Source organism: Larus michahellis, chromosome 4 (assembly GCF_964199755.1).
Source record: "Larus michahellis chromosome 4, bLarMic1.1, whole genome shotgun sequence".
Lineage (NCBI taxonomy): Eukaryota > Metazoa > Chordata > Aves > Charadriiformes > Laridae > Larus > Larus michahellis.
Window position 1 is genome coordinate 51,834,209 of NC_133899.1, and position 15,316 is coordinate 51,849,524.

The 15,316-nt window shown below is 44.3% G+C and overlaps 1 protein-coding gene across 4 annotated transcripts in view; it reads left to right on the forward strand.

The window, feature by feature from the left end:
* DPF3 (double PHD fingers 3) overlaps positions 1 to 8,318 on the forward strand; it is a 169,080-nt gene extending 160,762 nt beyond the window's left edge. For all 4 annotated transcript variants that reach the window (XM_074584752.1, XM_074584754.1, XM_074584753.1 and 1 more), the window contains 3 exons: positions 958 to 1,070; positions 2,413 to 2,494; positions 3,548 to 8,318. In XM_074584752.1, the coding sequence (XP_074440853.1) occupies positions 958 to 1,070; positions 2,413 to 2,494; positions 3,548 to 3,618 (266 nt within the window). In that variant the 3' untranslated portion in view covers positions 3,619 to 8,318. The remainder of the gene's footprint in view (positions 1 to 957; positions 1,071 to 2,412; positions 2,495 to 3,547) is intronic.
* The last annotated feature ends 6,998 nt before the right edge of the window (positions 8,319 to 15,316 follow it).

The window sequence follows — 15,316 nt, forward strand, 5'->3', positions numbered from 1 at the left end:
TGCCTCAGCCTGACAGGGGTGGTTTGGGAGTACGGTACTTTATTTCAGCGGTATATTTTTCTTGTTTTGTTTTGCAGAAGGAACACTGATCCTACCTTTGGTTTGTTTGTTTGTTTGTATTTTCCCCTCCAGAAAGCCCATTGCTGACCCTGCTACTGTGATACCGCTGTTTTGCAAAGCTGGAGTCGACACGCATGTAGGGGCGGGGGTTGTAACTCTGGCAATTTGTCCTTCCCGATTAGATGTGACTGTTCTGCTAGCTTCCCCCTCTTTATTCCTTTCATTTAGTTCATTGTGGGAGTTGGCTTGGGGTTTTTTCCTTTCGGTTTCTTGTTTTGATCCTGGAAGGTTAGCTGTGCAATTTGGTTTCTTCTGTGCCAACCAACTTCAGTGGCAGAGCTCTTAAAAAAAAATTAAAAGCTGTATCCCTCCATCCTGTCTTGCTTCTTCTCTGTACACTACTGCTTCCATTTAAGCAAAGTTTACAGAATTGCTCCACCCATTTGGACACCAGGAAGGGAAGCTCTGAAATGGAGAATAACCTCATTTCCACCAGGTCCTTCAGTCCGGTCGAAACAACGCTAATTGAAACTGTACTCCAATTTCTATTAAGACGGATGGGCTCTCTCTGAAATTGGGTTTGTTTCTTATTTCATCCTTTCTCTTGTTTTCTTACCAAAAAAAGCTCTACGAAAACCAAACCCAAAGCCAAACCGTTTTTAAGAGCTCTGAATAAAACTGCTTTGCCAATGGGGAATGGGTGGGGATGACTCTGATTTTCTCTTGTGCCCGGCAGCGAAAGGGTTAATGCCTGCTTTCCTCTTTGGTATCTGTTAGTTGCAGCCCATGTTGTGATCAGTCCATGTCCATGTGCGTTTTGTTCCCAAATTTAATACCGGTTAATTAACAAGCAATAAATGAGCCTTAACAATGACAGTTGTTTCCGATCTTCCTCAGGACACCCGACCTGCCTGCAGTTCACCACAAACATGACTGAGGCTGTTAAAACCTATCAGTGGCAGTGCATTGAGTGCAAATCCTGCAGCCTTTGTGGGACCTCTGAGAACGATGTGAGTTCATTTACCTTTTCATGCAAATAAGAGTCACTGCAAACTACTGTCATGCCCACCCTTGAGGAGCACGTGGCAACGGTGTGGGTCATGGCTTTACTGCTGCTTCTGTACATCTCCGAGGAAAAAACCACTCCTGAAAGCAGAGATGGGCTTCTCCCCAGTGCCACTGTTCAGCTGTTGGTCTCTGATGAAATTACCATGGGTATCATATAGAGCCACTTAAGACAACGATACTCATGGTTTGTATGCTTATTCAATAGGAATCAGCTGGAGGCCATAAACTCATGTCACAGGGAGCTGCAAGAGAGCAGTATTTTCAATATGGTAGTCAGGAGTAGATGTGAATGGGTGATAACCTGAGAGATGGCAGATGTGTTTCTTCTGTCCCTGATTTTCCGTGCTTTCTGGGCAAGATTTTTTAATCTTAATTACAAGACCTGGAAAACATGAAAGCATTTGCACCTGGGATGGTTAGGCCTCTCTCTAGTCACCTAATCACCTATCCCAATGACTTCCAAACCGTGATCCAGAGCCTGCAGCTGACCAGTGTCCTCTCTGCAGGGTTTTCAGTTAAAATCTGATGCTGAGGGTCCTTGGTCGTCTGTGAGAAACTTGGAGAATTGACAGTGGCTGGAGAACTTTGGAGGCGATTAGCTAACACTATGTTCCCTATAGCAGAATAAATTTGAAGCCTGAGATTTTGTTTTGCTTTAGCAGTAAACAAGGAAATCTGAAAACAGGGAACTGTTCTGTGTTAGGAATCATGGGATACTTTAGAGCAGCTTTTTTCCCCAAAATATATGAAAGAGCTGCAGACCACATGGTGGGATCATGTTATTTCCATCTGTTTTGCAGAACATCTACTCAGCTGAGTTTTGGAGAACTGGCTAAGGCCAGGCTTTCGATGAGAAAGGTTTCCGCTGAAGGGATGAGATCCGTTATGTGGTCACATTGGAGACCAGCAGAGCCTGTCCTCTTCTCTCAATACAGCATATCCCCAGCCTAACAGCCTTTTCTCCTGCATCATGAGGCCGCCTTGGAGAGGAAGTCCTCTACCTCTCAGAGGTTTTCCAGTTAGAACCTGAACTGCCTTTGTGATGAGAAGGGCTCTCTGCAGCCTCTCATAAATATGGTGGTTGACAGTGGACTCACTATCTAGCCTTTCATGTTCCAAATAGCCTCTTAGTCTCTGTGTTGCAGCTCTGCATTCCTAGCTGAGCACTGCTGGTTACCATGCTTATGTTTTCATCTTGGCAAGAGACTAATTTACATCATTTTCTCTCTTCTCCTCTCTTTCTCTCCCTGTTTCCCTACTGTCTCCCCAACAACCCTGCCTCAGGACCAGCTGCTCTTCTGTGATGACTGTGACCGTGGCTATCACATGTATTGCTTGAATCCACCAGTCTTTGAGCCCCCAGAAGGTAACATATGTTGGAAGTCTGCTTTGAAAATCACAATAAAGTCCTTGTGGAGAAGGGAAGAATTTCAGAAATGTGGCCTAGGCCTTGAAGGGTTAAGGAAGCAGTAGCAAACCAGAGGCACGTAGCACTGGAAAGAAAGAAAATTAATTAGGAAAACGTGGAAGTCTAGTGTGATCTGAGATGTCCTATTCAATCTTGCCTGGTCTCTACCTCCTCTTCCAGGACATGGCTCTTTTGCAGGTCACGGGTAACTTTGGGTGTCCCAGATGGCTTTGGACACCTCAATTTAGTCAAGTGAATCGAGCTCCCGTGAACTGCGACTTTGGACTTCCTAAGAAGTCAAAGTCCCAGAGAGAAAGCCCCAGTCAGGGAAGCCCTCTCTGGAATAGCTCAGAGTCTGTTGTCAGGAGACTGGATTAAGACAAATGACCTTCCTTGTTCTCTGGTGTGTCTGTGCCTTGGAAGGGTGAGAGTTTTATGGTCTGTCTTACATTTGGTATGTAGTTATGTCTTCTGCCGGGGATTCAATCTGACTATACTACAACCGGTTGTAGTTTGTCACTTGGTTGTGGAGCAGAGGAGCTAGGCCCTTGCCGTTATTGATTCTCTGACTAAAATCTGCAGAGAGCAGTAGAATTGGAGAAGGAGACATGCGAGTGCGAATGACTGCAGTTTACATGAGGGGTGAGACAAGAATAATTAAAAATCAATCATGCATTCAGGAGCTAAACGTTTGTAACTTTGATAAAGAGGAAACTAAAAATTTTGAAATGCAGCTAATAATTAGCTGAAGGTTTCTGTTTGACTGGGAAGTGGTATACTGAAAGTGTGAAAATATAAAACACCTAGTGGCAATGCGCACCCCAGCTGTGTTGTAACTTGTATAGAAAGCCTACGTACACAACACCAAGAGCAGCAGAGCCTGCTTCAGAAAAATACAGGTAATTCCAATATTAGGAATATTTAATACCCTATATTCAAGCTGATCTTGACATAAACTCTGAGTGCCTGGATTTGATGTCATTCCTGTAAGAAGGATTTTTTCATTTGCAGGGAGCTGGAGTTGTCATTTGTGCCGGGAGCTGCTCAGAGAGAGGGCATCAGCTTTTGGCTTCCAGGCCTGAGGAGTTCCAGCAGTCAAGAAACACTTTTCTCCTGGTGTTGCCATACCAGCACACAATTCCCATCCAGAACACAAAGACACAACCCACATCAAAACGAATGGACACTCAAATACAGGAAGAGGTATCTGTGGTATTCACTGTCACTAATGCCATACCTCCTAGGCTCTACGACAAGGATCATGTACTTTACAGATGCTCCGGATGAAATCTCTTCACTGCTATGCATGGTTGCTGCTTGCCGTTACGGGCTCACATGCATTATAGAAGGGGGAGGGTTGTTATACCGACATGGAGAAGTCAATTTTGTGTGGCCTTGTGCTTTCTGTTTAGTCTTCTTCTTAAAGAAGAAGTAGTAAGGTATCTCCCAAGGAATTATTGGCTGGGATAAGCACCAGTTGTTTCTCTTCACAGGCTTGACTGGAAATCTCTTTACTGCAACCGCTCTGTATTCGTAGCGGGGCTTTGAGAGTTGCGTTTAGTTCAATACTTCCCAGGTCACGAACAATGCGTTGTCACTGAGAGAAGCACTGATCAAAAATGTTTACAGGGTGACACTTTCTCCCTTGGATCCAATACTTTCATTTGGCAGATCTTTAGGAATCTGGTTTTAGTATCGCTGAAGGAAGAGCAGTAGCAGTATGTGCACACACAGGTGCTTGGAAAAGCCTACTGTCTTTGGTGGTTCAGGATATTCAGGCACACTGTCCCACTGCGGTGCCAGCACGCAGTCCGGACTCATCGTTTTATTTTTGTTCAGAAAATTATGATTGGTTATGTATGATGTAGCTGACTTGCTGTTTAGCTCAGAAAATTGAACAAAAGAAAAACATCACCTGAAGCGGATCATAGAAAGTAACATTGTCAGTCTTCTGAGCAATCTAAAGTAAGCTGCAAAAAGGGATGACTTCGGCTTAGGGTCAAATTAAGCACTTTTGATTAATTTTTTGAAATTTCTAAACTAAAACGTTCTGCAACCTAAAGTTGCATTTTATTCTGGGAATTGCCTAATCAGGAATTCCAGCATTTCCAAAGTGTTACTGTTTTTCTATCAAAATAATTATTAAGATCTAGCTGAATTTTCAAGTAATTTTGCCCCCAAATTCTCTACAACTGCATTTTTGGCAAACAAGATAATTTGTCTAAAAAACCTTCCCCAGCTCTAGAGAAGGGAATAATTTACTCAGCCTAGGGTGAAAAGAAAGATTTTCATAATCATGTTAAAATTTAAATAGAAATAGTTGTACTTGATTTAAACAAACCTCTACCTGTGAAATGAAGAAACATTAAGCAAGAGCATCAGTTGAAAAACTATTATTACAGTTGAGTCTCTGAATAATTTAAGACATCACTAGGAGGACAAGTGAGTACATTAAAGAATTTCTACCAGATACATCTTTAAGGTCAAAAATCTGCAACTCCCCAAACTGCCAAGTAGCCCAGGTAATGACCGTTTTCTTGGGTATGATGTGTATTGCTTTCTATGCATAGATTTAAGTGGGTTTATAATATAAATTTATGAGAGTCCCAAGCAGCATGTGACTCGGGTTGCTTGTACAAGTAGGTAAGGACACTGAAGATTATATTTGGCATATTTATATTGGTTGAAACTTTGCCTCAAAACTAAATGTCCCTGAACACTTGAAAGGACGTTGTGAAAGAATATTGGTGAGCTAATTTTTCTTCCTTCTCCAGCTAATTACACTTAGTTAGAATGAGCTATACTGACCTAATGCACTTTCCCTCATTATTTAGATAGTTTCTTCACCTTTTGCATTTTGTTCAGCTTGCACGCTGAAAGTAGCCGTGGCAGCTGCCGGATTCTCCCATGTACTGTCACAGCCACTTCTCGGGCTGCAGCAAGAGTATTTTAACCTGTTCGAAAAAGATTTAGAAAGTATTTATCCTAGTCGTATTGGACCAAATCTCTCCTGGAGCAGCTGCACTGGCTACCTGTGAAGTTCATTCAATACCTTAGACTTTCCATGTGACGGCCCCTCAGACGAGCTGAGAGTACAAAGAAACTTCAGCATCAGATGCGGGGAGGTAAAGCCCGTGGACTAGGTGTCTGGTACTTGTTGGGACAAAGCTATAGGAAAAATGTAAAATGAAGCATCTTCTTCCCACTCTGGAACTGCCCTGGCCCAGGGGAGCTCTTGGGGGCCACAGCTCATCTGCATGAGCTTTTGCACCCATCTGTTGGTGTGGTCAAACCCTGCTGACCTGGCACTTTGGGACCATTGCACAGTTCACGCTGATACAAAGTCCTGCTGCTGCTGTGGCCAGGAGCGCAAGTATGTATTCACCAGAGACACCAGAAAGTGAGTGTTCTGGCAAGAGGGACTGGATCTGAGAAGTGTGTGCCCTGGAGGAAAGTTTTATGGTGGTGCTGGCGGTGGGGGCAGCCGGGGTGGGTTAGTGTTCGGGCTGGTGCTCATCTACCAGGCCTGCTGGGCTTAGGGAGCTCCACCATAAAAATGGCCATTGCCTTCCAGTTTCCTGGTATTTGCATTGTCCCTGGGAGAGGAGCAGGACAATGCCTGCATTATCAGATGGAGAGGAAAGTGCCTGTTGTTTTAGTCTGTGTGTTATGCAGACAGTGGTGGCTCATCATGTAAGTCTCAGGTAGCCCTGTTGGTGGGATCGGCTGGTGCAGAAAATCAGCGCTCTCCATCCCTGTGACAGAGACATTGCTAAATGAGCTGTGCTCTGCATGCACACCTGCTTTCCTATTTTGTGGGTTTGTGCTGGCTGTTTTCTCCTCCCACAACCATTCTGCAGTGAACAGTGGCTTTCAAGTTTGGAAATATTCCTCAGTGGCCTTGCTGAAATTTCATGACTAATGAGGTATGACGGAGGGAGAGATTGCTAGATCTTCAATGGCAAAATATTGTTTGCCGTTTGAGATCAGTGTCATAGGGTACTTACCTGCAGTGGTCTGTCTGCGTTTCATCTCTCCAGCTTTGTGCTCTGTCGCTGTGTAGCCAGGCAGCGCCAGGTAACTTTGGCAGCAGACGAGATGCAAGCTCTTCCATGCTGAGAACTTCTTCCAGCTACAGTCTCCCTTCTTCACTGACTCAGTCTAAGGCAAGGTGCTGGGACGCACCTCTCAGTGGCATTTTTAGCATGCATTCAGAGCCATACATCTTGGCGCACTTTAGAAATATGGATTGATCCACCAAGCGAACAGTGCTGTACCCGCTTTACCGAGATGTGGAGAGGTCGTGGCACAGCCATGGGGGTGAGGAAGAGGAGTTTAGAAACTCTGAGAACTGATTCCCTGTCACCTGGTACGCCCTTGGGGACAGCCTTCCTGCATGACCACTGGGATGAACAACTTGGGCGACTCCATCTGCTGTCAGACAAATCTTGAGACCACTTGTAGCAGCAATCTGGTCTGGCAGCAAACAGCTAGAGGACTCTGGGTCTGTATGCTTCTCTCTCTCTTGCTACAGCAGGATGTGCAAGTTTGTTTGCAGCCCCTGAGGTGATCAAACTCTGGCATATTTCAAAACTCTTCTGTGTAGGCAAGGCAAGCAATATTTTCACACAAATCAGGGCAAACTACCATGGGAGATGGTAGATCCCACATCCCTTGAAGTCTTCAAATCAAGAACGGATGGCTTCCCAGAAGATGTATTTTAATTAAACGCAATCTTATTTAATCACAGGAATGTCTGACTGAAAAAGGCTTGTGTTATAAAGGAAGTCGGGCTGGGTGATGTAATTGTTCTTCCTGTCCTTATTATAAAAACAGATGTTTACAGTAGGAGAGGCTGTATTTAAATACAAGCTGTGTTTGCATAATGGCCTTAAAGTATGTTAGTTAAACATATTCATGTGATCCTTCTCATTTTTAAGCCATTTTGGAAAACCTAAAAAAGGTTGGTTATAGAAACTCACCTTTACTGATGCAGTAAATGGGGCATTACCTCCTTCATGCCCGTAATGGCAGCTACAGTGGTGTTAGGTACCTCAGGCTGTTCCAGAGATTGAACAATTCAGACTATACTGCATGAAACCATGGCTTGGTTATGGCTTTCCCTTCATCACATCTGTGTGCCGTGTTGCCCAGTTTTCTGCCCCGTGGTGGGAAGACTGGCTGGGGAGGGGAGCTGCTCCAGTGGCAGCCTTGGAAACCAGAGGAGTGGAGAAATGGTCACAAAGAGAGGGTGCATCCAAGTTATACCACTGAGGAGGTGAGCTCGTGTTAGCGTCACAGGGCTTCCCCTGCAGCTCAGAAAAGGCAATACCTTTAAGAAACACGGGTCCAGTTCTGCCTCCAAACTGTGCTTCCATAGACATGTCCTTGGACTGAGTTTACAGCATTTCTGTAAACGTACCTTGCGCCAGTTCTTGAGCTAGGAAAGCCACCGTTAAATGTGTTCTTTTGAAGCAAATGTTGATCTGAATAACTTTGAAAACATTATTTCTCAGCTTTCTTTAAAAGGAGCTTCGTAAATTCTGCCCCAAAGGAAGACTCTGCTGCACTGTGCGGTGTTATGGGGCTGTTGCATGTTCTTTACACCTACAGCATGTGTTTTGACAGGGGTCGTTTGGGAGGTGAGGAGTGGATGGGGGTAGAAAGGAATATTAATTAAGCTTGTCACTGCCGGAGGGATAGTGTGCATTGTGCACAAGGAAATTCCAGGTAGAGCTGGGCATGGTTTTTCTGTGTGGAATAAATTTATTTTTAAAAAATGTGCTTTAGAGAGAACCGCAATTATTCATATATCCATGTTCAATTATTTCATATAAAAAATACGGGCAGATTATTGGAAGAGTTGAAAATGCTTGTTTCAATCTTTTTAGAATCAATCACTTCAATAGTTGAATTTCAAAGTTAATTTAATTTCAAAATAAAATTTAACTAGCCTTCGTTTGGCATAAAAGATTTAAAGTGGAGCTCAAGAGTATTTCAGATCTATCTGAATTGAAATTTTCCATATTTTCCAATTTCCACCACTGTGTATCTGGTTAATTCAGTTCCAGCATGTCAAGAAATTCCATTAGAGAAAACTTTACGGTATCTACTGAAAAGAAAGTTAGTGGCTATGGTGTGATAGGAATCTTTAACATGATGCAGCTGGTTCATCTGAAAGTAAAATAAGATAAATAAAATGGAGAAAAATGTAATCTTGAATGCTAGGAGCCCTTTCTTAGAGTGAGACATCTTGGTTGATCTTACTTGTCTGTCTGTCTATCTAATCAGTTGGCAATGCCAACTGTTAGTCTATGAAACTGTCCTTCAGAGCAGAAGGAGGAAATGCTTTATGTTTTCCCGATACATAAAAAAACTGGACAAAGCAAAAGAGACTGTATTGGGAACAATTTGGCACCAGTCTGGGAGGGCAGAAAATGCAAATCTTATGGAGGAGATGGTTAAAAGATGGGTTGTTTTGTCAATTTTGTTATGGGAGGATGGGTGTTGCACAAAAGGAGGTCCCCACCTGAAATTTTAACAGTCGACCAGATCTATATTTTTGTGAAAGTAAGTTCTGTGGAGAGGAGCAGGCAGACAGGACAGGAAAGCCCGCTTCTCTAGCTAGTTCTGGATTTGTTATGATCTTGGCATCTCATACTTTTGCTCGACATACTACACAGCAGGACAAGGGAAGTATGCATTAATTTTCCTTAGGCAGCCGGGCAGGGTGACCACCATTGCCAGGGCAGGAGCAGGCGGATGCTGTCCCTCTCCTGACCCACAACAAGAGGTGTCTGTAGAAACAACCTGCAGCCAAACAGGCAGAGACGCTCACATGCTCATTGCCAAACTTAGGCCTCAGGTAACAGCAGCTGACCTGAATGGGAGACAGCCCCTCAAGCAGAGCTGCTGGTTGTGGCCAGGCTGCCCACCAGCCTGGAGAGTGAGAGCTGCTCTCAGGTTATCTGGAAGCATGACATTTCGCAGCATCTAAGCGGAGTTACAAAATCTGGGGTTTATTTCCCCTTATAACGGATTGTGGCACCGCTGTGGGCAGGTACCCAACTTCTCCGTGCCTCACTTCTGGAAAAAAGGCAGGATGGCAATCCTTAGCTGGTTTTGTAGAGCACTTGGAGCCCGCCAACTGCGCGCAAGTGCCAAGTGCTGCCATTTACTGCAGTGCTGCAGACCCAGGCTGCGGCAGAGCAAGCAGCGCCAGCTCTCCCATGCTGTTCCTTATGCCATTTGTATCTGCCAGCCACGGGCCTGTGATGCTGCCCAGGGAGATGGGAGCAGGTGACAAGCCAGGAGTTGGATGCCGAAGGTCCAAGACCCTGCAGAGGAAATGAAAAGTTTTAGTTACTGTGGCTGTGCGTTTCCTCTGGTCAAAGAGGGGAGGAGCTGGGACTGGCAGGCAGCCAAATCCATCTTTAATGGTGATATAATTGCTAACAAGGACCTCCAGCCCTGGCAGTAGTTAAATGGCTTTTCAGGGCAGGCACCAAACCAGGTCTGGTTTACATAAGATAAACTCAGTTTTGCTGGAGGGGAAGGGAGAGGAGGTGGAGGGGGGGGTTTCTTTGGTCTGTAGGGGACTGATTTATAAGCAGAGCTGCCCAGCTTGCTCCCTGTCACGTTCCCATGGCCAGGCAGGCTCAGGCAGCCCCTTTCTACCAGTGCTGGTGCCGTGGGCCAGGGCTGGAGCATCAAGTCCCTGCTCCCAGGGAGCAGTTTTGCAGAGAGAGCACTGGTGCTGTCCCAGCTCTGTCCCCTGCGCTGCCGGCCGGGGCACGGCGTCTCACCCCACTGCAGACAAAGCCGAGAATGACTGACACTGCCAGGCGATGTCCTCAGCCCTTGAGGAACAGTGGCTTTCTTGAAGAAGCCAGGCTGCAAGATGTGTGAGCATAATTTTGCTGTCCTGATGGCTGAGTCTTAGCACGGGGCAGAGGAGAGGTGCGTTACTGTCCCATCTCTCCAGCTGCACCCCTGGGGTGTTTGGCAAGTCCCACCACCACTGTGCAGTGAAGAGCTTAACTCGAGGTGGGCGGAAGGTACACAATAGCAATTTCTGGGGGACAGAAGGTTTTTTAGCGTTTACCCTCTTGTTGCATAAATGTCAGTGAGAATGCCAGGTATTTTGCAGCTGGGGAATCAAGCCAATAGATTATTAATCTTTGGTGTGTGTTTCTGCCACGTAGGATGAAAATGTAAAGTATTATTACAGTATTCACCCGTGCATTTAGAATGTGCGTTGTTACTGCTGTTTTGAAATGAGGAAACTACCATTTCAGGTATTGATATTTTCTTTCAGACTCCTGTCTGTCAGGTCATCCATCTGATTCAGTTCATTGTAACAAACTGTAGGTTTCACCTCTGCAGTGACTCAGGAAATGTTTCTTCTCTCCACACTTTTCATAAGCCAAGGAGAGAGAAGGACGGCTTTTATTCTTTGTATTCTGAAAGAGTTATAGAGAATGACAAGTCCATTTCATGTTCATCTCCTTCCCATGTCTTGCATGGTTTAATTGATTGGCTGGGAGAGGGCTCCTTTTTGTAGCAGCCTGAAGGGTCTTTGCTAGCATGTCTCACCTGTGCATGAGATATCACATCAAGAGATGGACTGGACTCTTCCTGCTGTTGCCATATAAGACTTTGAAACTGATAATTCTCATCAAGGAACCATGTGCCTTCAGTCCTGAAAATCAAGATAAGGATTTCGCTTAGGTTCCTCAAGACTTTCTGCATAGAAAGCCAAGCCCCCAGCTGCCCATGAACTCTGCTGGAGCATAGATCTGTTTCTAGCTCAGACATCTGCTGCTGGACTCAGGACTGCTTTTTGATGTCCACTGTGTGCTGCCAGTGCAAACGTTGCCAGCAACATTAAAAGGGAAGTATCTGCTGAAAATCAAAGGATGACACATGAATGTTATGCCTGATGTACTCTTCCTTCATAGTTCTCCTAGGAGTATGACACAAGAGATGTGCCCCTGCATCCTTTTGGAAAGGCTATAGCAAGTGCATGAGGAATTTCCAAGTGTTGTCTCCTTTGAGCTTTATTGTAGAATATATGTCATTGTTCATTCTCATTTTTTTCTTCTCTTACAACACATTCCTGGATTTCAGAGACTGTGTGTACCAAAGCTGATTTGAAAGGCCTAGAGCAACTCGGAAATAGAGGGAGGTCCAAACTGAACCGTCATCTTTTATCTCCCCCTTAGAAGTGTTCAACAAACCCTTGATCATTGCAGCAAATCAAACTCGTGTGCTGACCTAATCCCAGCTCAACATAAAGGTCACACGATAATTCATATAGACTCTTTTGTACTCATAAAATGTTCTTTAAAAATGCAGGGAGAAATGTTTCCTCTTTACCTTGATGGCTTTCTGGTTTTTGCACTGCAGCAGAGATCAGCAGTCCTCCTGTTTACTCTGACTTTCTTCCAGCACCGCAGCCTGGGTCAGAAGTGATGGGGACAGCCCTGGGAATAACTTATTTCATTGAATTGCAGATATAAAGAGAAGCTCAAGAGCATTCCAGTAAATTGTCATCTGTGATGACAGACAGATCTCCTAAGAACCAGAAGTTTGTGTGGATTTTAAGTTATTGCTTCACCTTTTCTTCATCTGCCATTTCAGAGTGAGTGTGCCATTGGTATACATATGTTTTTTTTCACTAGAAGTGGTTGCAAAGAAAAACATCAACAACTAAAATTGGGGGTGGGGAAGACTGAGTTAGGATCTTTGCTATTGACTCTTTATTTGACTTTGGGACAACATTGTCCCCATTATTCCAAAGGGGAATAGAAGGAGGATAAATCTGTGACATCATAGCGGATCTCTCAGATAAAAACTGTGATGTCATCAAGTTTTAAGTGCACTTTAAAAATGCTCAAGTAATGATCCCAAAATAGTGACATTTCCATTAATACATTGGTAGAGCCTTACCATGTGATTCTGTGGTATTGAATTTTAATTAGAAGGAGACTTTAAGTTATATATACAAATATATATGTATTTGTGTATCATATTAATGTTATTTACTGTAAATATTGCTCACCTATCAGGAATAGATCTAAAGCCCTATAATATGTGTTACTCACCTTGAAGGAAGAAATGGAGGAGGGAGAAAATCTTACTTGTTTTGCAAATTCTAATAAAATAAGGCAAAACATTATCCCTTACAACTTAATCTCAATCCTATTTGGAGTGATTTATCGACACATGAAATAGTACCAATGCTCTAAAATGTAGGCCAGATTCTCAGCTGCTCTCAATCATCATTCCTCCATTGACTTTAAGGCAAGAGGTTGGCCTGGTGTCTTAAAGAGGCCTGGTCTAAGTAGACTTATTCTTTAGCCTTTATTAAAAGATGTGTACTGCTTAGTACTTGAGCACACCCAACACGTGTAAGAAAATAGGTATTTCTATCCCAGATGAGTCTGGTCTGTTTACACCCGGTTCGGGTTCAGCCTGGTTCTGGTGATGCCATGTCACAGTCTCCAAAGGAAAGTGAGAAATTTCAGCAAAAGATAATGAGGGAGCAGTCAGCAAACAGGGAAAATTTCTCTCTAACTCCACGGAGCTTGGACTTGATTCATCAGTTTCCAGTGTATTGCCTTTTGATTTTCTGTAAACAACCCCTTACTGCTATATCAGGAAACAGTGGACAGCAGTGCGTGATCATCCTCTTCTCTATCAGACCTCACTTCGCTAAGCTCTAACCTCCTCTCTCTTACCCATTTCTAAGCTGTTCTAGACTTTTTGTTCTCTCTGTCTCCTCACATGGAAATCTTTTCCCGCCCCTATCATTTTTAGCATCTGTCCCTGGAGTCAGTCCTCTTCAGCATCATTTGCCCTGAGAGAGGCTGAAGTGAAAGTTTGCACGACCAGGATATGCCATAGGTTTACTGAGTGGTGCTTAAACCTTCTAAGCTTTACCTCTCCCAACGGTATGTCCTGACAGTGTCTTTGCCTTTTAACCACCCCGTGAGCGGGCCCACCGTCACCTCTGGGATATTTTTCCTTTGTGGTTACAGCTCATCTTGAAGGAACCTGTTTTACAGCCAGTGAAGCCACGCAGCCGTGCTGCCGGTGCACGCTCGCCCTCCTTTCCCCAGTGCTCCAGCTGGGGACGTGGTCAGGCTGCTGGCGCATGAGATCACATCCAGCACGGCTACTCCCTGGAAGCCAAAGTGTTGCTTAGTAACCTACTCATGGAAGTACCAGAAGCATTTTTCAATCTGTCACGTTGGCGAAAAACACTGGCTTCTTGATTTAGAGGCATTCTGCTGCGCGTAGCAGGGCTGTGCTCCATTACCTTGCATCCCGTGCTATCTGCAAGTGAGGAAACGAACCTCCCATTTAATGGAGGGGCTGGGGGGAGGGGGTGAGGCACAGAAAATGTTTGCCCAGGATTGCATGTGAAGCCTTTAGTCGGTTCTCCTGGCATCTAGGCCTCATCTTAACTCCCTTCCCGTGGGAGATATTCCCTCCTTATGAAAGTGCACTCCAGGGTCCTATAGCAATTGGCCAAACAGGACCCTGCAGCACCTTCATCTATTATGAGACATTACTACAATAAAACATGGTGTGTCATACAGAAAGTGGATGAGGTACTGCAATATTTATGTTGTAAGCCTCAGTGTCATGGACAATTGCTACAGAATAATGTATGTCTCTTTTTAATGCAGTGGAGTCACAGCAGCTTCACAAGAGAACACAGACCATCTGGGATTACATGGTTACCTCAGTTATTTTCAAATTATTCTGTGACGGAGAGTTAAATGAAAAACATCCTCTCATTTAAAAATAGACTGTAAAGGCTTTTAGGTTACTTCCCTTCCCCTCTTAAGAGTAATTCGATTTGGGAGCAAAACATCCAAGAACTGTGTTCTGACTTCAGAGGCTTGCTCCCTTATTTGGCAATAGCTTATTCTTAAAAATGGCTTCAAAAAGTAACTTGAGGGCTTTTATTTGAGGTACCTTATTGATTTTGCTATCAAATATCCTCAATTTGGAAGTGAAAAGGTATTTTACATAATGTCTAGCTTTGAACTTTGGGGCCCACCTGAGCTCTTTCCATCCTACTTCTTGTCATCAGAGAGAGCAGAGCCATAGTCTGCTTCCGGCCATGATATTGCCCATTTCTGTGGCTTCCCTCTTTTTGCCAGCTTGTGTCCTGGAAGCCCTTTGCAAAAAACTGAAGGGGTTTTATAAGGGTCATAGAAGGTCCAGAGTGGTCTGAAGACAAGGTCGTTAGACAAGTGTTCCTGAGAAGCTCTTTTGGCCCTCAGAGAGTCTCTTACCTGGGATGATGCTCAATACTGTGGTGATGAAATCATCAAGGTTTGTTTCTTGTGCAAAGCCCTTTTAGTGCAAGGTCAATGACACACACCCCAGTTGTGGGCTAAAGCTTGACTCAGCTTAAAGATGAAAAAATGTCTCACAACGTGAATCATAGAATCATTTAGGTTGGAAAAGACCCTTAAGATCACTGACTCCAACTGTAAACCTAACACTGCCAAGTCCACCACTAAACCATGTCCCTAAATGCTGCATCTACAAGTCTTTTGAATGTCTCCGGGGCTGGTGACTCAACAACTTCCCTGGGCAGCCTGTTCCAATGCTTGACAACCCTTTCGGTGAAGAAATTTTTCCTAATATCCAATCTAAACCTCCCCTGGCACAACTTGAGGCCATTTCCTCTTGTCATATTGCCTGTTACTTGGGAGAAGAGACCAACCCCCACCTCACTACAATCTCCTTTCAGGTAGT